This window comes from Pelophylax lessonae (assembly GCF_965119305.1).
Source record: "Pelophylax lessonae genome assembly, chromosome: 3".
Classification (NCBI taxonomy): Eukaryota; Metazoa; Chordata; class Amphibia; order Anura; family Ranidae; genus Pelophylax; species Pelophylax lessonae.
In genome coordinates this window covers 235,664,012-235,685,002 of record NC_138770.1, presented here as the reverse complement: position 1 = coordinate 235,685,002, position 20,991 = coordinate 235,664,012, and the positions used below count along the sequence as shown (strand labels likewise).

General features: G+C 43.1%; 1 protein-coding gene across 3 annotated transcripts in view; it reads right to left on the bottom strand.

Annotated features, from left to right (window-relative positions):
• Positions 1 to 20,991, bottom strand: part of MED12L (mediator complex subunit 12L) — an 837,051-nt gene that overhangs the window by 705,777 nt on the left and 110,283 nt on the right. For all 3 annotated transcript variants that reach the window (XM_082251515.1, XM_082251517.1, XM_082251516.1), the window contains exons 10-11: positions 20,585 to 20,684; positions 13,432 to 13,568 (exon numbers count right to left, since the gene is read on the bottom strand). In XM_082251515.1, the coding sequence (XP_082107641.1) occupies positions 13,432 to 13,568; positions 20,585 to 20,684 (237 nt within the window). The remainder of the gene's footprint in view (positions 1 to 13,431; positions 13,569 to 20,584; positions 20,685 to 20,991) is intronic.

The following is a 20,991-nucleotide window of genomic DNA, read 5'->3' as shown; positions in this document are numbered from 1 at the left end:
CGGAGATGGACTCGGAGGAAGAATGGGTCCCTCCCAAAAGGGCACGGCGCTCTGGAAACCAGGCAGCCACAAGGGATACACACCAGGATCCTATGCCCAGTACCAGCACTGCCACCACCAGTACAACCCAGGATCCTATGCCCAGGCCCAGTACCCGCACTGCCACCAGCGAAACACCTCAGGAGCGAATGCCCAGGCCCAGCACCAGCGCTGCTGCATCACTCCCAATTTCAAATCCCCCTTCTACCAGCACTGTAGTGTCACATCCCCCAAGAGCCAGGGCCACTACCCACCTCCCAGATGGTCTTGCCAACCCAAGATGGCTGCCCTCCAACTCGGGATCAGCAAATATTCCCCCTTTTACCGCACAGCCAGGTGTGCAGGCCAATACAGAGAACTTTTCCTTAATTGATTTTCTCCATTTATTTTTGCCCAACAATTTTCTGCAATACATCATGAACCAAACGAATCTGTATGCCCAGCAGTTTATTGTAAACAACCCCCAATCTTCCTATTCCCGTCCGTTTGAGTGGAGAGAGTTTACCTTGGAGGAGTTCAAAATGTTTTTGGGCCTCACGATAAACATGGGGGTTACAAAAAAAAATTAAGGACATGCCTATTGGTCCACCCACCCCATACACAGTATGCCCATATATTCTGCCCTAATGTCCAGGTCCAGGTATGAAATTATCATGCGCTTCCTTCATTTCAGTGACAACAGCCAGGACCGGAGCTACGTCAAAAGTCGTTGCCTAGCAACCGGTTTAAATGGCCGTTTTTTTTTTGTTTTTGTTTTTATTTTTTTCAACAATTTTTTTTTTTTTTTTTTTTTGTTTTTTAGTGTAGTTGTGAGGTGTGAGGTCTTTTTGACCCCAGATCTCACAATAAAGAGGACCTGTCATGACTATTTCTATTACAAGGGATGTTTACATTCCTTGTAATAGGAATAAAAATGATCAAAACATTTTTTTTAAAAAAAAACTTTTAAAAATAAAAAATTATTTAATAAAATAAATAGGAAAAAATAAATTAAAGCGCCCTGTCCCCGTTAGCTCGCGCGCAGAAGCGAACGTATACGCAAATCCCGCCCACATATGTAAACGGTGTTCAAACCACACATGTGAGGTATCGCCGCGATCGTTAGAGTGAGAGCAATCATTTTGAGCCATAGACCTCCTATGTAGATTTTTAAGTACCAATGTATGGCGCCATTCCGCGAGCGTGTACAATTTTGAAGCATGACATGTTGGGTATCTAATTACTCGGCGTAACATTATCTTTCACATTATGGAAAAAAATTGGGCTAAATTTACTGGTTTCTTATTTTTTAATTAAAAAAAGTGAATTTTTTTTCAAAAAAATTGCATTTGGAAGACTGCTGCGCAAATATGGTGTGATAAAAAATATTGCATTGATCTCCATTTTATTCTCTAGGGTCTCTGCTAAAAAAAAATATATAATGTTTTGGGGTTCTAAGTAGTTTTCTAGCAAAAAAATGATTTTAGCTTATAAACACCAAGTGTCAAAAATAGGCCCAGTCTTAAAGTGGATAAATGAACAACTTTGTGTAAAGAGCTACTTTGATGTTGGGCCTCTGTATGTGGCTAGGCTGTGTAAAAGTATTACACATGTGGTATCGCCATACTCAGGAGGAATAGCAGAATGTATTTTGGGGTGAAATTTTTGCTATGTACATGCTATGTGTTAGAAATATTGCATAAATGGACAACTTTGTGTAAAAAAAATGCGTTTTCATTTTCTTTCCACATTTTCCAAAAACTTGTGGAAAAAAAATGACATGTTCAAAAGACTCATTATGCCTCACAAATTATACATTGGGGTGTTTGCTTTCCAAAATGGGGTCATTTTATGGGAGTTTCCATTGTCCTTGTGCTCCAGGGCCTTCAAAAGTGCGATAGGTTGTCAGGAAATTATATGTGTAATTTCTGCTTCTAGAATGCCAGACGGTGCTACTTGAATGTTGGGCCTCTGTATGTGGCCAGGCTGTGAAAAAGTCTCACACATGTGGTATCAGCATACTCAGGAGGAGTAGCAGAATGTATTTTGGGGTGCAATTTTTGCTATGTACATGCTATGTGTTAGAAATATTGCATAAATTGACAACTTTGTGTAAAAAAAAAATGCATTTTCATTTTCTTTCCACAGTTTCCAAAAGCTTGTGGAAAAAAATGACACGTTCAAAAGACTCATTATGCCTCACAAGTTATACGTTGGGGTGTTTGCTTTCCAAAATGGGGTCATTTTATGGGAGTTTCCATTGTCCTGGTGCTCCAGGGCCTTCAAAAGTGCGATAGGTTGTCAGGAAATTATATGTGTAATTTCTGCTTCTAGAATGCCGGGCGGTGCTACTTGAATGTTGGGCCTCTGTATGTGGCCAGGCTGTGAAAAAGTCTCACACATGTGGTATCACCATACTCAGGAGTAGCAGAATGTATTTTTGGGGTGCAATTTTTGCTATGTACATGCTATGTGTTAGAAATATTGCATAAATGGACAACTTTGTGTAAAAAAAAGCATTTTAATTTTCTTTCCACATTTTCCAAAAACTTGTGGAAAAAAATTACATGTTCAAAAGACTCATTATGCCTCAAAGATTATACGTTGGGGTGTTTTCTTTCCAAAAATTATATGTGTAATTTATGTTCCTAGAATGCCGGACGGTGCTACTTGGATGTTAGGCCTCTGTATATGGCTAGGCTGTGAAAAAGTCTCACACATGTGGTATTGACATACTCAGGAGGAGTAGTAGAATGTGTTTTGGGGTGTAGTTGCAAGTATACATGTGCTGTGTGAGAGAAATAACCTGTTAATACGGCAATTTGTAAAAAAAAAAAAAGAATCTTCATTTTGCAAAGCATTGTGGGAAAAAATTACAACTTCAAAAAACTCACCATGCCCCTTATTAAATACCTTGGAATGTCTACTTTCCAAAAAGGGGTCATTTGGGGGGTATTTGTACTTTCCTGACTTTTTAGTGTCTCAAGAAATGAGATAGGCCTTCAGTACATCAGGTGTGATCAAGTGTGATCAATTTTCAATGATTCGCACCATAGCTTGTGGACTCTATAACTTTCACAAAGACCAAATAATATACACTTACTTGGGTTATTTTTACCAAAGATAAGTAGCAGTATAAATTTTGGCCAAAATTTGTGAAGAAAAATGACTAATTTGCAAAATTTTATGACAGAAACAAAGAAAAATGCGTTTTTTCACGATATTTTCAATCTTTTTTTATTTATAGCACAAAAAATAAAAAACCCAGTATTGATTAAATATCATCAAAAGAAAGCTCTATTTGTGTGGAAAAAAAAGGACACAATTTTTGTACGGGTACAGTGTTGCATGACTGAGTAATTCTCAGTCAAAGTGTGAGAGCGCTGAAAGCTGAAAATCGGTCTGGGCAGGAAGGGGGTGAAAGTGCACTGTAGGCAAGTGGTTAATGAATTTTAGAGCACATTCATTCAATGTGGCCAGGCTGCAGATAAGCTCTTTGAATTTATATTTCTGTGAGTTTGAATTTGGCTTTGTAATTGTAATAAACCCATTGATGCTGCACTTAGCTGGCACCCCCTTGTGTTCCTTTTTTGTAATTTCAGAGATTTGTTCCTGTCTCAGGTGGAGATGCCTACTAAAGTACAATACTCTTTCAATGGGATTTTTATGAACTTATGAAACATTTTTTGAATTACCTTTGGTACACAAGTGTATCTTTACATTTATCTAGGGAAGTAGAAGCTAACTCATGGGGATGGTGCATTAGCATTTGTTTGCGTCACAATTTCAATTGTTTTAGTCCCATCCCAGGGCTGCTTCATGTGCAAGTGCCTGGTTTGATTATCATGCCAAGTAGTAAGGGGGACTCCTTGGCAAAGGGCATCTAAAGCTAAGTATTCTTGTTACATTTTTCCAATATTGTATATCAGTGGCGGCTGGTGAATAAAAGTTTGGGGGGGGGGGTGGCTGGCCTGCAATCTGCTCTACACCCCCTCCCTCCTTCCTCCCCCCTCCCGGGACGGATGGCTGCATGGCTGCCCTGCCAGACAGCCAGCATCCTTACCTGCTCCTTCCCCGAGCGCCGCTGTGTCTCCTCAGCCATATGTCCCCTCACTCTTCCTGGCCAATGGCCAGTAAAATCACGTCTCTTTTTAGCCAATCAGGAAAGGGGTCTCACGACCCACTTCCTGATTGGCTGGGAGGAGAGTCAGTATGATAATAGCGAATATTCATTCGCTATTGTCATACAACTGGGTGGGCTCGGGATGCAGTGCTCTGCGTCCCGAGCCCACCCTTTTCTGAAGCCTATTAGAGCCTCTGGCTCTAATGATGTGCTTTATAAAAAAAAAAAAAAAAAAAATCCCCTATTGGAATCTATGCGTCTAGCGCCCTGCATGAAGATTAGAGCGCCCTCAGTGGACAAGCCACCCCTGTTGTATATTTGTTATCATTCTCTGGTATTATTTAATTCAATGCTATATACATTTTGATTTTACCTACAGGTTTTTGTGTGATCTTTCTTTGCAAATCTCAAAAAAAAAAAAAAAAAACGTAAACTATCACATAGCTGTGATAAAACAGAGTTAAACCTGAACAACACAAACCATATGCTGGCAGTTAAGGGAGATTGAATTCTGATGTACTAGAGCCAGACAGCGATGAAAAAACACAATGTCCTGGTTCAGGTGAAAGGTAGAAAGCACTTTAGGGAGAAAGGAAGCTCAAGGCCTCAACAACACTTAAAGGTGGTAGTGTCCGTTCCTATGGAGTTGATTTACTAAAACTGAAGAGTGCAAAATCTGGTGCAGCTCTGCATAGAAACCAATCAGCTTCCAGGTTCTCTTTTTGTCAAAGTTTAACTGAACAAGGTGAAATTAGAAGCTGATTGGCTACCATACACAGCTGCACCAGATTTTGCACTCTCCATTTTTAGTAAATAATAAACCCCTAAATGAGAAGGGAGCTCAAAAGGGAGTGTGAAAGAGGACCTAGTTGATGGAGAGTGTGATGAGGCTGAAGCAACATGGGTGGAACTGCACATGGGTGTGCGTACTACAAAGGTAATCATTGGAGTTTGTTATAGACCTCCCAGTATTAATGAGGCGGTGGAGACTCCTTGCACAGATAGAAAGAGCTGCAAGGGCACGGACAATGATAATAATGAGGCATTTTAACTACCCGGAAATTGACTGGAGTAATGGCACTGCAGGAAAATATATAGGGCAACAATGTATATACAAGACAATTTTATGGTACAGTTCATAGAGGGCCCGACTAGGAAGGATGCTCTGCTGGACCTGGTAATCTAAAACAATGCAGAGCTTATTACTAATGTTCATATAAAAGAACATCTGGGTAGAGGTGACCATAACATGATTTCATTTAATGTTAGCTGTAAACAGCAAGCACATACTGGAAAGATAAAAAAACACAAAGCGGAGTTCCACCCAAATTTTTTTTTTTTACCTAAAAATACCCCTAGAACAGTCAGGGCTAGTGCATTTAAGCAACTATAGTCTCTGAATTGTCCCCTGTATAGTGTACCTGTAAGAAGAATTACTTACCTTGTAAATTTCTTGTCCAGCGCTGCCATCTGCGGTGTGGGCGGCTGAAGCCACAGTGTCCCTCTTCCTGAATTTTGGAGTCCCAGAATGCCATGCCTCATCATTTCCGGTGCAGGTGCGTCATCCCACAGCCGGATTCCTTGTCATTGCGCATGCCCAGAAGCTGTTCTTGTGCCTGCACCGGAAGTGATGAGAGACACCGGTGCAGGTGCATTGACTCCTGGGATTGATGACACTCATCTCCCAAGAGTCAACGCAAAGCAGGAAATTATGTCGGGGGTGGCAGCTGCATAAGGAGGAAGTGGCAGAAAGGTAAGTTAATTTTCATCAAAAATAAGGTAAGTGAAACAAAAAAAAATAATAATTATCCAATTTGTTTTTTAGAACGTTTTAATATTATGTATGGTGTAAAGATCAAAATTAGGGTGGAACTCCGCTTTAACTGTAAGAGAGCAAATTTTCCAAGGAAGAGGGCTGCTCTCCAAGACTTAGACTGGGAGGGAATATTGGCAATGATGAACACAGAACTGGAAATTCTTTAAAAAGACTGTATGTGAACACACTGCAAAATACAATATATTACCAAAAGTAATGGGACACCTGCATTTACACGCACATGAAATTTAATGGCATCCCAGTCTTAGTCTGTAGGATTCAATATTGAGTTGGCCCATCCTTCGAAGCTATAACAGCTTTAACTCTTCTGGGAAGGCTGGCCACAAGTTTGTATCTATGGGAATGTTTGACCATTCTTCCAGAAGCGCATTTGTGAGGTCAGGCACTGATGTGGACGAGAAAGCCTGGCTCGCAGTCTCCGCTCTAATTCATCCCAAAGGTGTTCTATAGGGTTGAGGTCAGGACTCCGTGCAGATCAGTCAAGTTTCTCCACCCTAAACTCGCTCATCCCTGTCTTTATGGACTTTGTTTGTGCATTTGTCCATAATTGATATAAAGCACCTGGATCAGATGGCACACAACCATGGATCCTAAAATAATTGAGCCCTGTCATTTCAAAGTTATTGTTCCTAATTTTTAGGGACTCTTTATTGACTGGAATAGCATTACTGGATTGTCGTAAGGCCAATGTGGTGCCAATATTTTAAAAGGGATCCAAGTTTTTACCAAGTAACTGTAGACCTGTTAGTTTAACTTCTATTGTTGTGAAGATACTGCATATAATGTGATTTAGGTATGGGTGCGCTGATAAGGGTGAAGCTGCTACCTGAACTAAACCTAGTGAAAATGAATGTTGAAAAAATAGGTGCGCTAAACAAGATTGCTATAATGAATTAACATACTGGCACATATGCAAACAATAAATCACAATAAATACAGTGATAAGTGCAGCATAGCTGTGTGTGAAAGCAAAATAAATCCAATAGGTGAACGTGATCCAATACAAAAGAATGAAAAAAACCAATAGAGGTTCAAAGACCAATAATAGTCCACAAAGTCCAAATAATTGTGATCTTCACCATGTGATTCAATATAAAAGGTAGGGTGTTGGAAATCAACTTCTAGTGATATTCAAGTGATATATAAAGTGACTCCCACCACCGACAGACTTTCCTCCTTACCAGATGGAAATTGGTAAGGTGCAGATAAAGACTCAATATAGCCAGCTGGAGAGGAGGAAAACTTCCACTGCAATTCCACCCTGTTCGATGGCACAAAGGGGCCTCTTATCCAGATGGTGTGTAACTTAGTGTGTGAAGAATTCTCCTAGATGGATGTCCCCTCAGCTAGCTGGATATCTGGAATCGCCTCCACAACCATGCAAGTCCGCTAACTCACTTCCACTCCCCCGAGTTATCATGCGAGGAATAAAGGAGCAGACAATAGTGTGATACCCCCGATATTTTATTAAAAAAAATAGGTGTTGCACTTACATGTATGTTGCAAGGAGACAGCGAAAGGTAGCCTGTATGAAACGCCTATGCCTGGCTGCAGATCGGGCAATAGGTGACGTATGTGGCGGCGTGACACGCCTACTCTCTGACGCGCTTCCTCTGACGAGACTTCTGCTGAGATAGGAGGGATGTGCGCGCCCCCACATCCGCCCTTAGGAAGCTCTTGGACAATTGGACACTTCCGGTGTCCGCAAGAGAAAACAGGAAACGGCTTTCCCGGTTTCTAAATCCACGGAGTATATTTCTAACATATAAAATCAGAAATAACATGGTCTATCTCTACATTTGTAATTAAAATAGTCAATGTATGGTTAATAAGGACAAATATGTTATTCCATGACCAGGTCAATCCTATGTGAATTAAAAACGCCGGAAGTGTCCCATCCTCCAACTTCCCATATCATTTAAGTTAATGGGAATGGGGAAAAGGGGGGTACATATCCCTAAAATATATGTATTAAAATATAATATATTGGCACACAGGTCCACTTATTTAATAAATAAATTAAAACAAAGGATTAAAATCCTACATGATGCAAAATATATTAAAATGTTTTCAATGTTAAAATGTTTAATAATGTATCTAAAATGTGGAGATAAAATAAGGAATAGGAGATTGATCAACTATTATTTATATGGGCGTTGATATCCCATTCAACGTTGTGTCCCCAAGGTCTAAAACATTTCATCTCATATATCCAGAAGGTTTCTCTTCTGGAAATAGACCTTTTGAGGTTACTCCCTCTCCAGTGGGGCATGTATTTTTCTATGACTATAATTTGTAAACTACTCTGATTTTTTTGGTGATGTTTAGAAAAGTGTAGAGACACGCTGTGTCCTACAAATCCTTTTCTTATATTGGAGAGATGCTTCCCTATCCGAATGCTTGCTGTGCGTATGGTTCTCCCAATGTATTGTTGACCACAGCTACACTGAAGGAGGTATATAACCCCCTTGGTATGGCAGGAAATGAATTCCTTGATGGCATATTCTTTCCCAGTGGCTGTGGATGTGAATCTGTTGGTACGAACTGTCTTAGCTTCTTTACAAATTTGGCAATTTTTGCACAGGAAAAAACCTTTCATGTCTGGAAAAAAATTTGACACTATAGGTTTATCCACCGGATTGCTGGCAATGAGATCTTTGAGATTTCGGGCTTTCCTATAGATCATGTTGGGTTTTTCGGTAAGAGAAGACCCTAGTATTTTATCTCCTTGTAGCATACTCCACTGTTTTCAAAAAACATAGTTCAGCCATTCATAATTGCTTGAAAACTGGGTATAGATACTGCATATGGAGTGTTTAATAAAAGACCACAAAGATGAGTTCTTGCTGGAAAAAATATATATTTTAAGCAATAGACAGCATAGACAGAAGTTGTCAGACTGATTTATTTTTTCATGAGGAGGTAAGTAAAACCTTGGACAGAATAGTGGCTGTGAACGTAGTATACTTGAATTTTACAAAATCGTTTGACACAGTTCCCCACACATGGCTAATGAATGTGTAAGGTAAAGTCTACAGGCTTGGATAGAAAATTGGCTAAAAGGCTGTATTCAGAGAGTAGTGGTATTGATTCATATTTTGAATGGTCTAAGAATATCAGTGTTGGGACCCTTCCTTTTATATATAATTTTTAATTTTTTTTAGAGCCTGGTATTAAAAGTACCATTTCAGTCTTTGCAGAAGACACCAGGCTATTGCAGTGGAATACCATCCTTGCAGGATGTCACCAGCTTACAAGTCAACCTCAATGCATTGTTTAATTGGGAAACTACAGTATGTGGCAAATGAGGTTTAATGTTAATAAATTTAAAGTTATGCACTTAAGAATATGCATACATCATACATACTAGGGGGAGTACAACTGGGGGAATCAATGGTAAAGAAGAATCTGGGTGTTTTTGTAGATCATAAGCTTAACCACTTGCCGATCGCCCCATAGCATATTTACTGCTACAGGGCGGCCATGCTGCGCAGTATATATACGTGATTCTGCAGTTCAAGGTTTTGGGTACGAGTGCCTGCTGCCGCTGGCTTGCTCTCGCTCGGATTTTACACAGCGAAAGCTGATCAGCAGGTCCCACCCATGTGAACAAGGCAGATTGCCATTCTGTCAGTACAGAAGTCATGGATCCTGTGTTTCTGTAAAACAGAAACACTGCTCCATGCCTTCCACTAGTAAAAGCACCTCCCCCACTACAATGAAACATTAGCTAGGCACACAGTTAATCTTTTGATTGCCTCTGATGTTAACCCCTTCCCTGCCAGTGTCATTGGTACAGTGACAGTGCATATTTTTAGCACTGATTATTGCAATAATGTGTCAGTTAGGTGACCGATTTGTCTGCCCCAATTAGGGCCCTTAATGTGCCTGTAAAGTGGCGCATCTGCAGCATGCACAAAACATACTGCAGCAAAAGTTACATTTTAGGATAAAGGAGGGGGGGCAGTTACAATTGCCTGGACCCAGCTATTGAAAAAATGAAGAAAAAAAAAATCGGCATGGAGTCCTCCCCAAAATCCATACCAGACCCTTATCCAGGCATGCAGCCTGGCAGGTCAGGAAAGGGGGGGAGGGGGTGAGAATGAGAAAGTGCCCCCCCCTTCTGAACCATACAAGGCCACATACCCTCAATCAATCAAAGTTGGTTTGATCAAATGCCTTCACAAGCCAGTAACAGCTTGTTTACTTTACATGAGACCATACCCGGAAGTGACAAAATACTCATTGCTTCTGGTTTCTAATAGTAGGTAGAATAAGATCAGTTCCTCTCACCGTTTCCCAGAAGTAGATGCTACCAGTTGCATCCTTCCAGGCTGCCTGATCAAATGGGAGAGCCCGGTAAAGGCGGTGGAATCAGGGAGGGGACCCCCTTCTTAATCGCCACTTGAATCACTTTTACCATGTACGGCTGTTAACAGTGATACCAGAATCATTGTTGTATCCGCAACAATGATCCTGATATAATCACTAAAACCTCAGGTAGTTTGTACATTTCCTTTTTTCTTTTCTTTTTAAACGGTTTTTATTGAAGGCAAAAGAAACATGGTACAGCAATATGCAGTGGAAATAGTAGGTACATGCCTAGATAAAACAAGGGGCATTGAGATACAAAACTGCTGTATATAACATACAAACAACATGTAGCAAATGCAATACGTATATGGGATCGACCCGGTTTGTACATTTCCTAAGTGGTTAAGGTCTTCAAATCCATAAGGATGCCCCATTTTGGTTTTGAAACAAAGAAAAGGTTTCAGTAAAAACCCTGAAACCTTTCTGTTCTTAGAACAATGATTTTTTGGCTCAAAAGACCTGCTAGAGTAGCATAACGGTCTGCTGGCCTATAAGCACAGACAAATTGGACAACATAAGGCAGGGCAGAGGCAGAAAATAGAACTCTATTTCATATCCACTGGGCACCACATCACTTATCCAGGCATTTAAGATGTTTTTGGATCAGATATTTACAAAGGCCAACAAACATCCCTCCACTTTGGAAAGTGGGTGTGTCCCTTTATAATGATGCAGGTATAGGGGTTTGGAGGATCAGAGTTTCTAAATAAACTGGGCCCCTGGCTTGGGTCTAGCCTTGGAGTATGAAGCCTGGTAGGAACTCTTCTTGGCTTCAGAGACAGGAGGAACCTTCCCAGTTTGAGGCCTAGGCATCTCCTGCTGGGGCATATAAGTAAAGTACTCTTACTGTACCTGCAGTAACATCATTAATATACAGTAGTTGTCTTAAGATGAGCAAAGAGCCTTCACCATCAAAAGGAATGCACACAAAGAACTTTTTACATTGCTGTTCAACAGATCAACATTGCAGCCAAAGATTTATATGCATATATACAGACAGAAGAATCGTTCAGGAAATAGGATTTTTTTTGTAATCGAGTATAGCTGTAGAGAGTTGCTCCCAGAGTAAGGTAAAGGAGGGGGCCACACTTGACTTAGGGAGACTTAGAGAAGTGTTTTAACTCAGGAAAAGGACAACCTTCCAGGCTGTGTCATGTCTGAGGCAGGAAACTGCAGGCTGCCCCAGAACGTTAGTGGTTTGTGAGCTGGAGGGACCTTGCTCTTTAAGTCCGATATGTTGCCCTGCTAGAACTGAGGTAGCCTAATTTAAGGTACCACAAAAAAAATCTTGGCTACTCACAAACGAGCTGCTGAAAGCAGGAGAGGTTAAATGAGCGAAGGTGGCTGTCACTATAGGCAGCAGCAATGACTAAGCAAGGAGAAAAAAAACCCATGCTCCTTGCATATGGGAGCACAGGAAAAACGACCTCACGCTGAAAAAAGGGAGAACAGTGTGCAGTGCATGCACATGCATCACTGCAGTTCGTGACACAGCACTTAACTCCCTTGTGTGTTAACCCTTTCCATGGAAGCTGATAGAACTAGGGGTAATGGCAGTGCTTAAGAGTGGCAGTAAGTAATGCGGTAGTTTCCAGTGCTCAGACAGATGATAAAAGGATTCCTCAGAGACTTACCACTGTCCTGGACCTGGACAGTGCTTTGGGGCCAATTAACACAGTATACAAGAGTCTGCGATTCACCATAAGCAAAATCCAGTGTGCAAGGGTCACATTGCTGGTTACCTTTGCCTATCTGTTGGCATACTCACAAAGTGAACCTTTCAGAAACTAGGTTGCACCATACACTGTGCCATGGAGCTGGAAATTGCTCTACAGCTAACTAATGGTAGCCACACGCACTTTGATTTATTTATCCAATTAAATGTACGATTTGATCAAAACAATAAAATCTGCAAATGATTCAACAGGCATCACTTCCTGTTCCTGGCCACCATGACACAGTACACAAGGGTCTGGAAAGCACCACAAACAGAGTCCAATGCACAAGGTCGCATTCAGAGCATGGGCTTTAAATCTGTTGCTGAGAAAACACCAAATTAGATAGCTGCATAAAAAGCTAAGTTTTAAGATCTTCATAAAAAAATTAAATGAGTAATAAAAACAGTTAAACTTTTCTCAGTGGTCCATGACAAATTTACAAAGGGTGGGTTATTTGTAATGCTTCACAATGCAGAAAGGAGCCAGCATATTTAAAGGTGATCAGCTGTACCAGTCAAGTTAATTTTTATATATGAAGCACCACACATTAAATTGCTGCTGTAGGTGGACTCCTGGCTTTTCCCTACAAGCTGCAGTTGCAGGATAAAAGGGTCTATTCACTCCTCAACACTTCTTGCTTTTCAACCCCCCCCCCCTATGTTTTTTTTGTTTTTTTCTTCTAGATAATGTGGAAGGCATTTTGGGATAACATGAATAGAAGAAGAGACTAAGAAGATACCTTGGCTGTGATATATTTTGACCACACAAGAAGAGTAGGACTCTACACATGTAACAGACTTGCCTAGCCTCCTCCCAGGGGGAAATTTGGTGTGGATGTTGGCCATCAGGATCATGAGTTCAGTCTGGGATTACCCTCCTATTTTAGAATCATTTTAACAGAACCTGAGGAAGTAGGGGTGGGTACCACTAAACACATTGTTTCCCCCAAGGGGACCCTAATATCGATTTGTGAGACTCGCTGTTGAATGGAGGGGAATACATATAAATTTACTTTGAAACACATGAAAATAAGTTAAAATGACACTTGACCATCCGCTGACATCCGATTTGCGTCCTTTCGGTTCTGCTTCGTTTTTTGGAACGGAACAGAACCCTATTTTTCTTCCGTTTAAAAACGGAAAGGACGCAAAATCGGATGTCAGCGGTGTCATCCGCTGACATCCGCAATCCCATAGACATACATTATGTCCGTATATCATCCACAAATGGATGGGATGATATGTGGACATACAAAAAAAAAAAGTGCCAGAGCGGATCGAAATACGGTCCACTCCGTGTGAAAGAGGCCTAATACAAATATTTCTAATTTTAAACATCCTAATAACAGATTATAAAATTACCTCCTGGTTGTCCTTATTTTGGTTTGTGCAAAATATTTTATGATACAAGGTTTCCAAAGAGTTGCTGGAATCCAGTCTGTCAAAGCAATGCCGATCCAAAACTTCTAAAGTGTGCAAAACTCTGCTAATAGTGACACCTATAATCAAAATATAGAGAAGACTTGTCATGAGGAAAACTGAAATATTCATTCCATATTGTGTAAAGATTTCAAACCTAAGCTTTCTTGTTTGTGCTGCATTTGGTACAAGAAGTGAGGCAGTGTAGAGGGCAGAAGGAGAGCTTACTTCAGACTAAATATTGCTTTATCAGCCTGTGATAAGAAAGCCCTATTTGAAGAGAATATCCACTTGACCTCTGGAAGATTTACCCCCCTTCATAATCAGGCCATTATTTGCTATACGGCACTGCTTTAATTTAACTGACAATTGAGCAGTCGTGCTACACTGTAACTGAATTAATAGTATGTCCTTTTTTCCCCCACAAATAGAGCTTTTGGCGGTATTTGATCACCTCTGGGTTTTTTATTTTTTGAGCTATAAACAAAAAAAAGACAGAATTTTGAAAAAAATATATATACTGTATAGATTTTTTTACTTTCTGCTTTAAACATATCCAATAAAAATGGATTTTTGTAAGAACTTACCGTAAAATCCTTTTCTCTTAAGCTCATTGACAGACGTAGTCTTCTTGATTCTCAAGAGCTGGGTTATGTTGTCTCCGCAGGAGTAGGACTAGGCAGAAAGACAAAACGTTCTGGCTCCACCTTAGGGGCAGTCCCTGAGGGTATATCCTCCCTCTCTCTGCTACAGGGAATCAGTTCTGTTTAAAGCAGTACAGAGAATTTAACCCAACCCAACTCAATGATAGAGGGGCGGGTACTACGTCTGTCAATGAGCTTAAGAGAAAAGGATTTTACGGTAAGTTCTTACAAAAATCCATTTTTCTCTATCGCTCATTGACAGACGTAGTCTTCTTGATTCTCAAGAGCTGGGACATCCAGAAGCAGTGCCACAAATGAGGGTGGGATTGACAAAATCAAATCCAATCTAGAAGGCCCAACCGGTGCCAAACTAGAAGTTTTAAAGGCTCATTATAAACAAAGAATGAGACTAAAGAAAAATTTTCCAACGGAAAAAACCCTCAAGGTAGACCACTGGTCTCCTCAAATTGCGGCCTGCAAAACCTTGCGGCCAAACGAGGCATCAGACGATGCCATTACATAAACTTTATAATGTTTAGAAAAGGTATGCACCGACGACCAGGTAGCCGCCTTGCACACCTGGACCACTGACGCCTGATGGCGAAAGGCCCATGACGCACTAAGTGCCCGAGTGGAGTGCGCCTTAACAGGGAACGGGGGCTCCCGACCCTTAATAGAATAAGCCTGCACTACCGTCTGTCTGATCCATCTGGAAATGGTCGCGGCAGATGCAGGCAACCCCTTTTTGGGTCCATCTGGGATCACAAAAAGTGAATCCGTCTTGCGAAACGAGTCTGTCGTTTTCAAGTATACCCTGATTGCCCGGACCACATCCAAGGAGTGTAAAGCAAACTCCCGAGGATGACTGGGCTTAGGACACAGGGAAGGTAATACAATTTCTTCATTCAGATGAAATTCTGAAACCACTTTTGGTAGGAAGGATGGATTCGGACGAAGAACCACCTTATCTCTATGAACCACCAGATATGGTGAACGACAAGATAATGCGGCCAGTTCTGACACCCTGCGTGCAGAAGTAATAGCCACCAAGAAGGCCACCTTCTGGGACAACGTGGGTAGAGGAATCTCCCTAATATCTTCAAAGGGAGGTTTCTGAAGAACCGACAACACTAAATTAAGATCCCAGGGGGGTAACGGCGCGTGCACTGGCGGAGCCAGATGTCGCACCCCCTGGATGAAGTTCCGCACCAAGGAATGAGTAGCCAAAGGCTTCTGAAAGAAGATGGCTAATGCTGAGACCTGACCCTTGATAGTACTCAAGGCCAGTTTCTGCTCAACCCCTTGTTGCAGAAAAGCCAATATTCGACTAATCGAATAAGACCGAGGACGGAACCCCAAAGGTTCACACCATGCAATGTAGGACTTCCATGTGCGATGATAAATCTTTCTGGAAGTCGCTTTCCTTGCTTCAACTAGAGTAGGAATAACTGAAGCTGACAAACCTTTGTCCTTCAGCACCTGGGTCTCAATAGCCAGGCCGTTAAAGCCAGCGATCGTAAAGCAGGATGGAAGATCGGTCCCTGAGACAGTAGATCCTCCCTGAGAGGAAGTCTCCATGGGACGTCCGCCACCAGTCTGACCATGTCGGCGTACCAAGCTCGACGAGGCCAGTCCGGAGCTACCAGGATTACTGGGATTCCTTCCTCCTCTATCCTGCGAAGAAGTCTTGGCAGTAACGCGAGAGGAGGGAAGGCATATATTAGCTGGTATTGCCCCCACGGGGCGATCAGTGCGTCTGCGGTTTCTGCTAGAGGATCGCGGGAGCGAGCCACGAATCTCTGAACTTTCCTGTTGAATCGTGATGCCAACAGATCCACATCCGGGGTGCCCCACCGTAGGCACAACTGGTGGAAAACGTCTGGATGGAGGGACCATTCCCCCTGATCCAGGGTCTGACGGCTGAGATAATCTGCCTGCCAATTCTCCACCCCCGGAATGAACACCGCAGAGATTGCTGGAACAAATCGTTCCGCCCAGCGAAGAATGCAAGCCACTTCTTTGGCCGCTCGGACACTCTTGGTGCCCCCCTGGTGATTGACATAAGCCACGGCCGTGGCATTGTCCGACTGGATCCGAACCGGGCTGCCCTGGAGCTGCTCGGTCCAGTGAATCAGACAAAGTCTGATCGCTCTCAGTTCCAATACATTTATCGGTAACCTGGATTCTTCCGGGGACCAAAGTCCCTGGACAGATAACTGACCAAGAATTCCTCCCCATCCGGATAGACTGGCATCCGTGGTCACTATCGTCCAATATATTGGCAGAAATGACTTTCCCTGGCTGAGCATTGGAGACCGAAGCCACCAAACCAGAGACTCTCTGGTCTGTTTGCTCAATCGTATCTGATTGTCCAGGGATTCCGGATTCCGATTCCATCTGAGAAGAATCTCTTGCTGAAGAATTCGGGTATGGGACTGGGCAAATGGGACTGCTTCGAATGAAGCCACCATCAACCCCAGAACCCTCATGCAAGTCCGAAGGGAAGACCAGCTGTTGGACAGTAACAACTGGACTGCTGATTGAATCTTTCGGAGTTTCCCTACCGGAAGGAAAACTCTTGTCCTGACTGTGTCTAGAATTAGACCCAGATATTCGAGCCTCTGGGTGGGAACCAGAAATGACTTTTGCTGGTTCACCAGCCACCCGAATTCCTGTAAAGAAATCATAGTAATTTCTATGTTTTGTAGCAAGGTCTGAGGAGACTCTGCATGAAGCAGAAGATCGTCTAGGTAACCTAGAATCGATATACCTCTTTGGCGCAGAAGTGCCAACATTGGGGCCAACACCTTTGTGAAGACCCGCGGAGCCGTGGCGAGACCGAAAGGTAACGCCACAAACTGATAGTGGTTCTCCTCTACGGAAAAGCGTAGAAAACGCTGATGTCCTGCGAAAATGGGAATGTGAAGATAGGCGTCCTTGATGTCTATGGACGCTAGGACATCCCCTGGATGCAGGAAGGCTGCTACCGTGCGAATGGACTCCATTCTGAATCTTCTTATGTTGACGAAAGAATTGAGTGCTCTTAAGTCCAGAATTGGACGCACTTTGCCCTCTTTCCTGGGCATTGTAAACAGGTTTGAATAAAACCCTTGAAACCGTTCTGTCCAAGGAACGTGGACTACCACTCCTTGTTGTAGTAAATCTGTGACTGCTCTCCGCAGATCTTCTAAACGATCTGCGGATAGTCGGATATTGGAAGGGAAGAATCGCGCCGGTGGGAGAGATCGAAACTCGATCTTGTACCCTGACCTTATGACTTCGCAAACCCATTTGTCCGGGATTCTGGAAGGCCATGGATCCGGGAACCGGCGAAGACGTCCCCCCACCCCAGTTATGGGTGGGGGCGCACCTTCAGGCTTTGGATGGTTTATCTTCAGGTCTGGAGGGGGCGGGCTTTTGCTTGCCCGACCAACGACCCCTGACGCCTCCTGCAGGAGCTTTGGAGGACTTAGTTTTTTCACCCGCTGGACGAAAAAACCTCTTGTGAGCAGAAAAAGAAGGCCCTCGTCTTTGATGAGTTCCTCTACCTTTAAAATTTTGCGGTAAAAAGGTGCTTTTTCCACCGGTGAGATCCTTAATGATCTCATCTAAGTTGGCTCCAAATAGACGCTCTCCTGAAAAGGGGATATTAGCCAATGCTTTTTTGGAACCTTGGTCGGCTAACCAACCTTTTAGCCACAGTGTACGCCTGAGAACCACTGCTGAGACTGATGCTCGCGCCATTAATGGAGTGGCGTCTAACGCCGCATCACATACAAACTGTAACCCCTGTATCATTTGTTCCAACAAATCTGATACCGCCTGAGGGACCTCTTCTAAGTCCCGGCGTAACCACTTGGTCCATTCAGTTACAGCCTGCGAAACCAGACCAATAGCAATTATTGGTCTGAAAGCTGATCCAATCAAGGAAAACATGGTGCGAGACATAGCTTCTATCTTGCGATCCACTGGATCTTTAAAAGACGGAGCGTCTTCTAAAGGAATAACCGTGGCTTTATTCAATCTAGCAATAGGTGAATCCACCACAGGTGGTTCTGTCCATTTCTTAATAAGGGTTTCCTCAAACGGATAACGCCTGTCAATGCGTTTAGAAATATTAAACGTGCGTTTTGGCAGACGCCATTCTTCTTCGATTGGATTGCCAAAACATTTGGGCAATGGAAAAACCTTCGCCACTTTGATGCGTTTTTTAGTCCCAAAAGGGATCTCAGTTTCAGCTATTTCTGATGGAATACCCTGTAACCTTAAGGTCTCTTGAACAGATACAATGAGTGCGTTTACCAACGCTTCCTCTCGGGCTATGGCGGATGCCGAAACATCCTCCTCACTGTCTGAAGAGACAGGACCCGAGACACCAATACCAGATGAAGTACCTGCAACTGCAGAAATAGGCTCAGAGTCTGAATCCGAGGTTTCAGATAATAAGGGGTTAGGCGGGGGTCGCTTTCTTGCGCCCTGTCCCTGACAAGCCACTTCCACCCGGGACACAAAAGTTTCCATAATAGCTGACAAAGATTCAATTGTCAATGGGGTGCTGGAGGATCCCGCAGACCCCTCGAGGGGATCCGGAGGAGATACATGAGTGGCAGGGTCCATGTTAATACAGGACACCTTTGCCAGCAAAACAAAAAAACTTTTTCCTTTTTTTTTTTTTTTGTGTGTCTCCCCCTAGCGTAATAGCGCCCCTCAGAGTACCTGCTTCTCGATCCCAGAGAGAGAGAGAGGGACCCCCAAGGCTCACCAACCGATGCAGTGCAGTTTCCAACAAACTGCAGCCAGCGTCTGTCTTACACAGACTGGAAGGAGCTGTTTTCTTTTTCCCGGGCAGAAGGCGTGGCTCCGCCCCCTGTGTACGCCTTCCGGCGTTCCCAGCCCTCCACGAGGTAGCTGGGCTCACAAAACATGGCCGCCCCCATAGAAGAGACATAAGACTCCAAAAACATGGCGGCCGGCGTGACCTGAGGACATACATGCATTCGGTCTACGGCAAAATGGCGGCGGACCGCCGATATCGTCTTCCCAGCACATCCACCTGCACTCTGCTAAGAGGTGACATATGGATCTACAGAGATACACTGCACATAAGGTAGGATTATACCTCCTATGTCTGCTGTAATGTTACAGTCTGCTGGGTAGAGTGTTAGCTCTTGAACCAAGTCCACTTCCCACAAACACATGCTGTATTACAAGGGGGACTTGTAAGTATCAGATATATACTGACCATATATGGAGGGGCCCATAATATATACTGCCTCATAATGAGGAAAAAAGGGAACGTTTACTCACCATACCGAACCGACAGGCACCCTCTCTTCACAATACCCTCTCCACCGGGGTGGGGGTTTGTGGACGCCTCGACTCTCTGGTACCTGGCGTCCAAGCGAGACTTTTAACTCGCAAAGTCAGTCCCTTCACTGGGACTCCGTCGCGGCCGACCCAGCGCGGAGCTCTGGTCTGCACGCGCTCGTAGGCAGAAACCGGGGTGACCACTGGATCTCAACATCCAGCCCGTCGCCCGGCCCCGCATACTTACTTGAATATGTCGCGGCCGACCAAGCGCAATGCCATGGTCTGCGCGCGCTCGTAGGCCGGCTGGGGTGACCACAAGTGTCGCCCAGTCCGGCATTTTTGCTTGAAGATCTCACAGGAAAAAACACTGGAGAAAACTACCTAAAAAATGTCTTTTTCTTAAAGAAAAAAGTCTTGCCAGGACCAAAAGATCCCAGCAAGGAACTTAGGTCCTTACTCCTGACTAGACAGAAAAAAACTGATTCCCTGTAGCAGAGAGAGGGAGGATATACCCTCAGGGACTGCCCCTAAGGTGGAGCCAGAACGTTTTGTCTTTCTGCCTAGTCCTACTCCTGCGGAGACAACATAACCCAGCTCTTGAGAATCAAGAAGACTACGTCTGTCAATGAGCGATAGAGAAAATAATTTTAAACATCAAATATCTTCATACATTTAGGCCAATATGTATCTTGCTACATATTTTTAGTAAAAATCACAATAAGCATATATTGATTGGTTTGCGCAAAAAATGTAGAGTCTACAAACTATAGGATATATACTGGAATTTTTATTTATTTATTTTTTTACATTTGTAATGGCAGCGATCAGTGACTTATAGCCAGGCTGCAATATTGTGGCAGACAGTCTGACACTAACTGACAGACACTTTTGACACTTTGTGGGAACCAGTGACACTAATACAGTGATAAGTGCTAAAAATATGCACTGTCACTGTACTAATGACACTGGCTTAGAAGGGGTTAAACATCTAGGGTGATCAAAGGGTTGCTCAAACTGTGCAGCAGTGTCAGCCGCAACAGTACTAACTTTAAGGAGTCCTGATCTCCTCACTTCACATGACAGCAAATATGACATTTCTAAAAACAAGAGGAGAGGCACACTCATGACACAGTATATCTCACCTGCAGCTGACTCTTGGCACTTATCAAATGACCACCGGACTTCTACAGCTCGACCCCGTTGTTTGATTTGCTGCTCTACATCATAGATTTTGGCCCGAACCTGAACAAACAAAACAAGCAGAAACAACAATACTTGCATTTACTTTGTTTTGGGTCAATACACAAAGAAAAAAAAAATAGGACCCAGGACAGTCACTGTGCACTTTAGCTCAAAACTCTTCAACTTAACTCTTAACTCAATTTCATCTAAAGGAAAGATCAGCATAGACTCAGGCCAAAGAAATTTGCACGATTCCCCCTTCAACACAGACAGCACTGACAGGGGAATCCCTCCTGCTGAGCAATTGTTTTCTCCCAGCAGGGGGGGGGGCAGGGGGGCAAGGACATTGTCCCCACCAGAAGAAGAT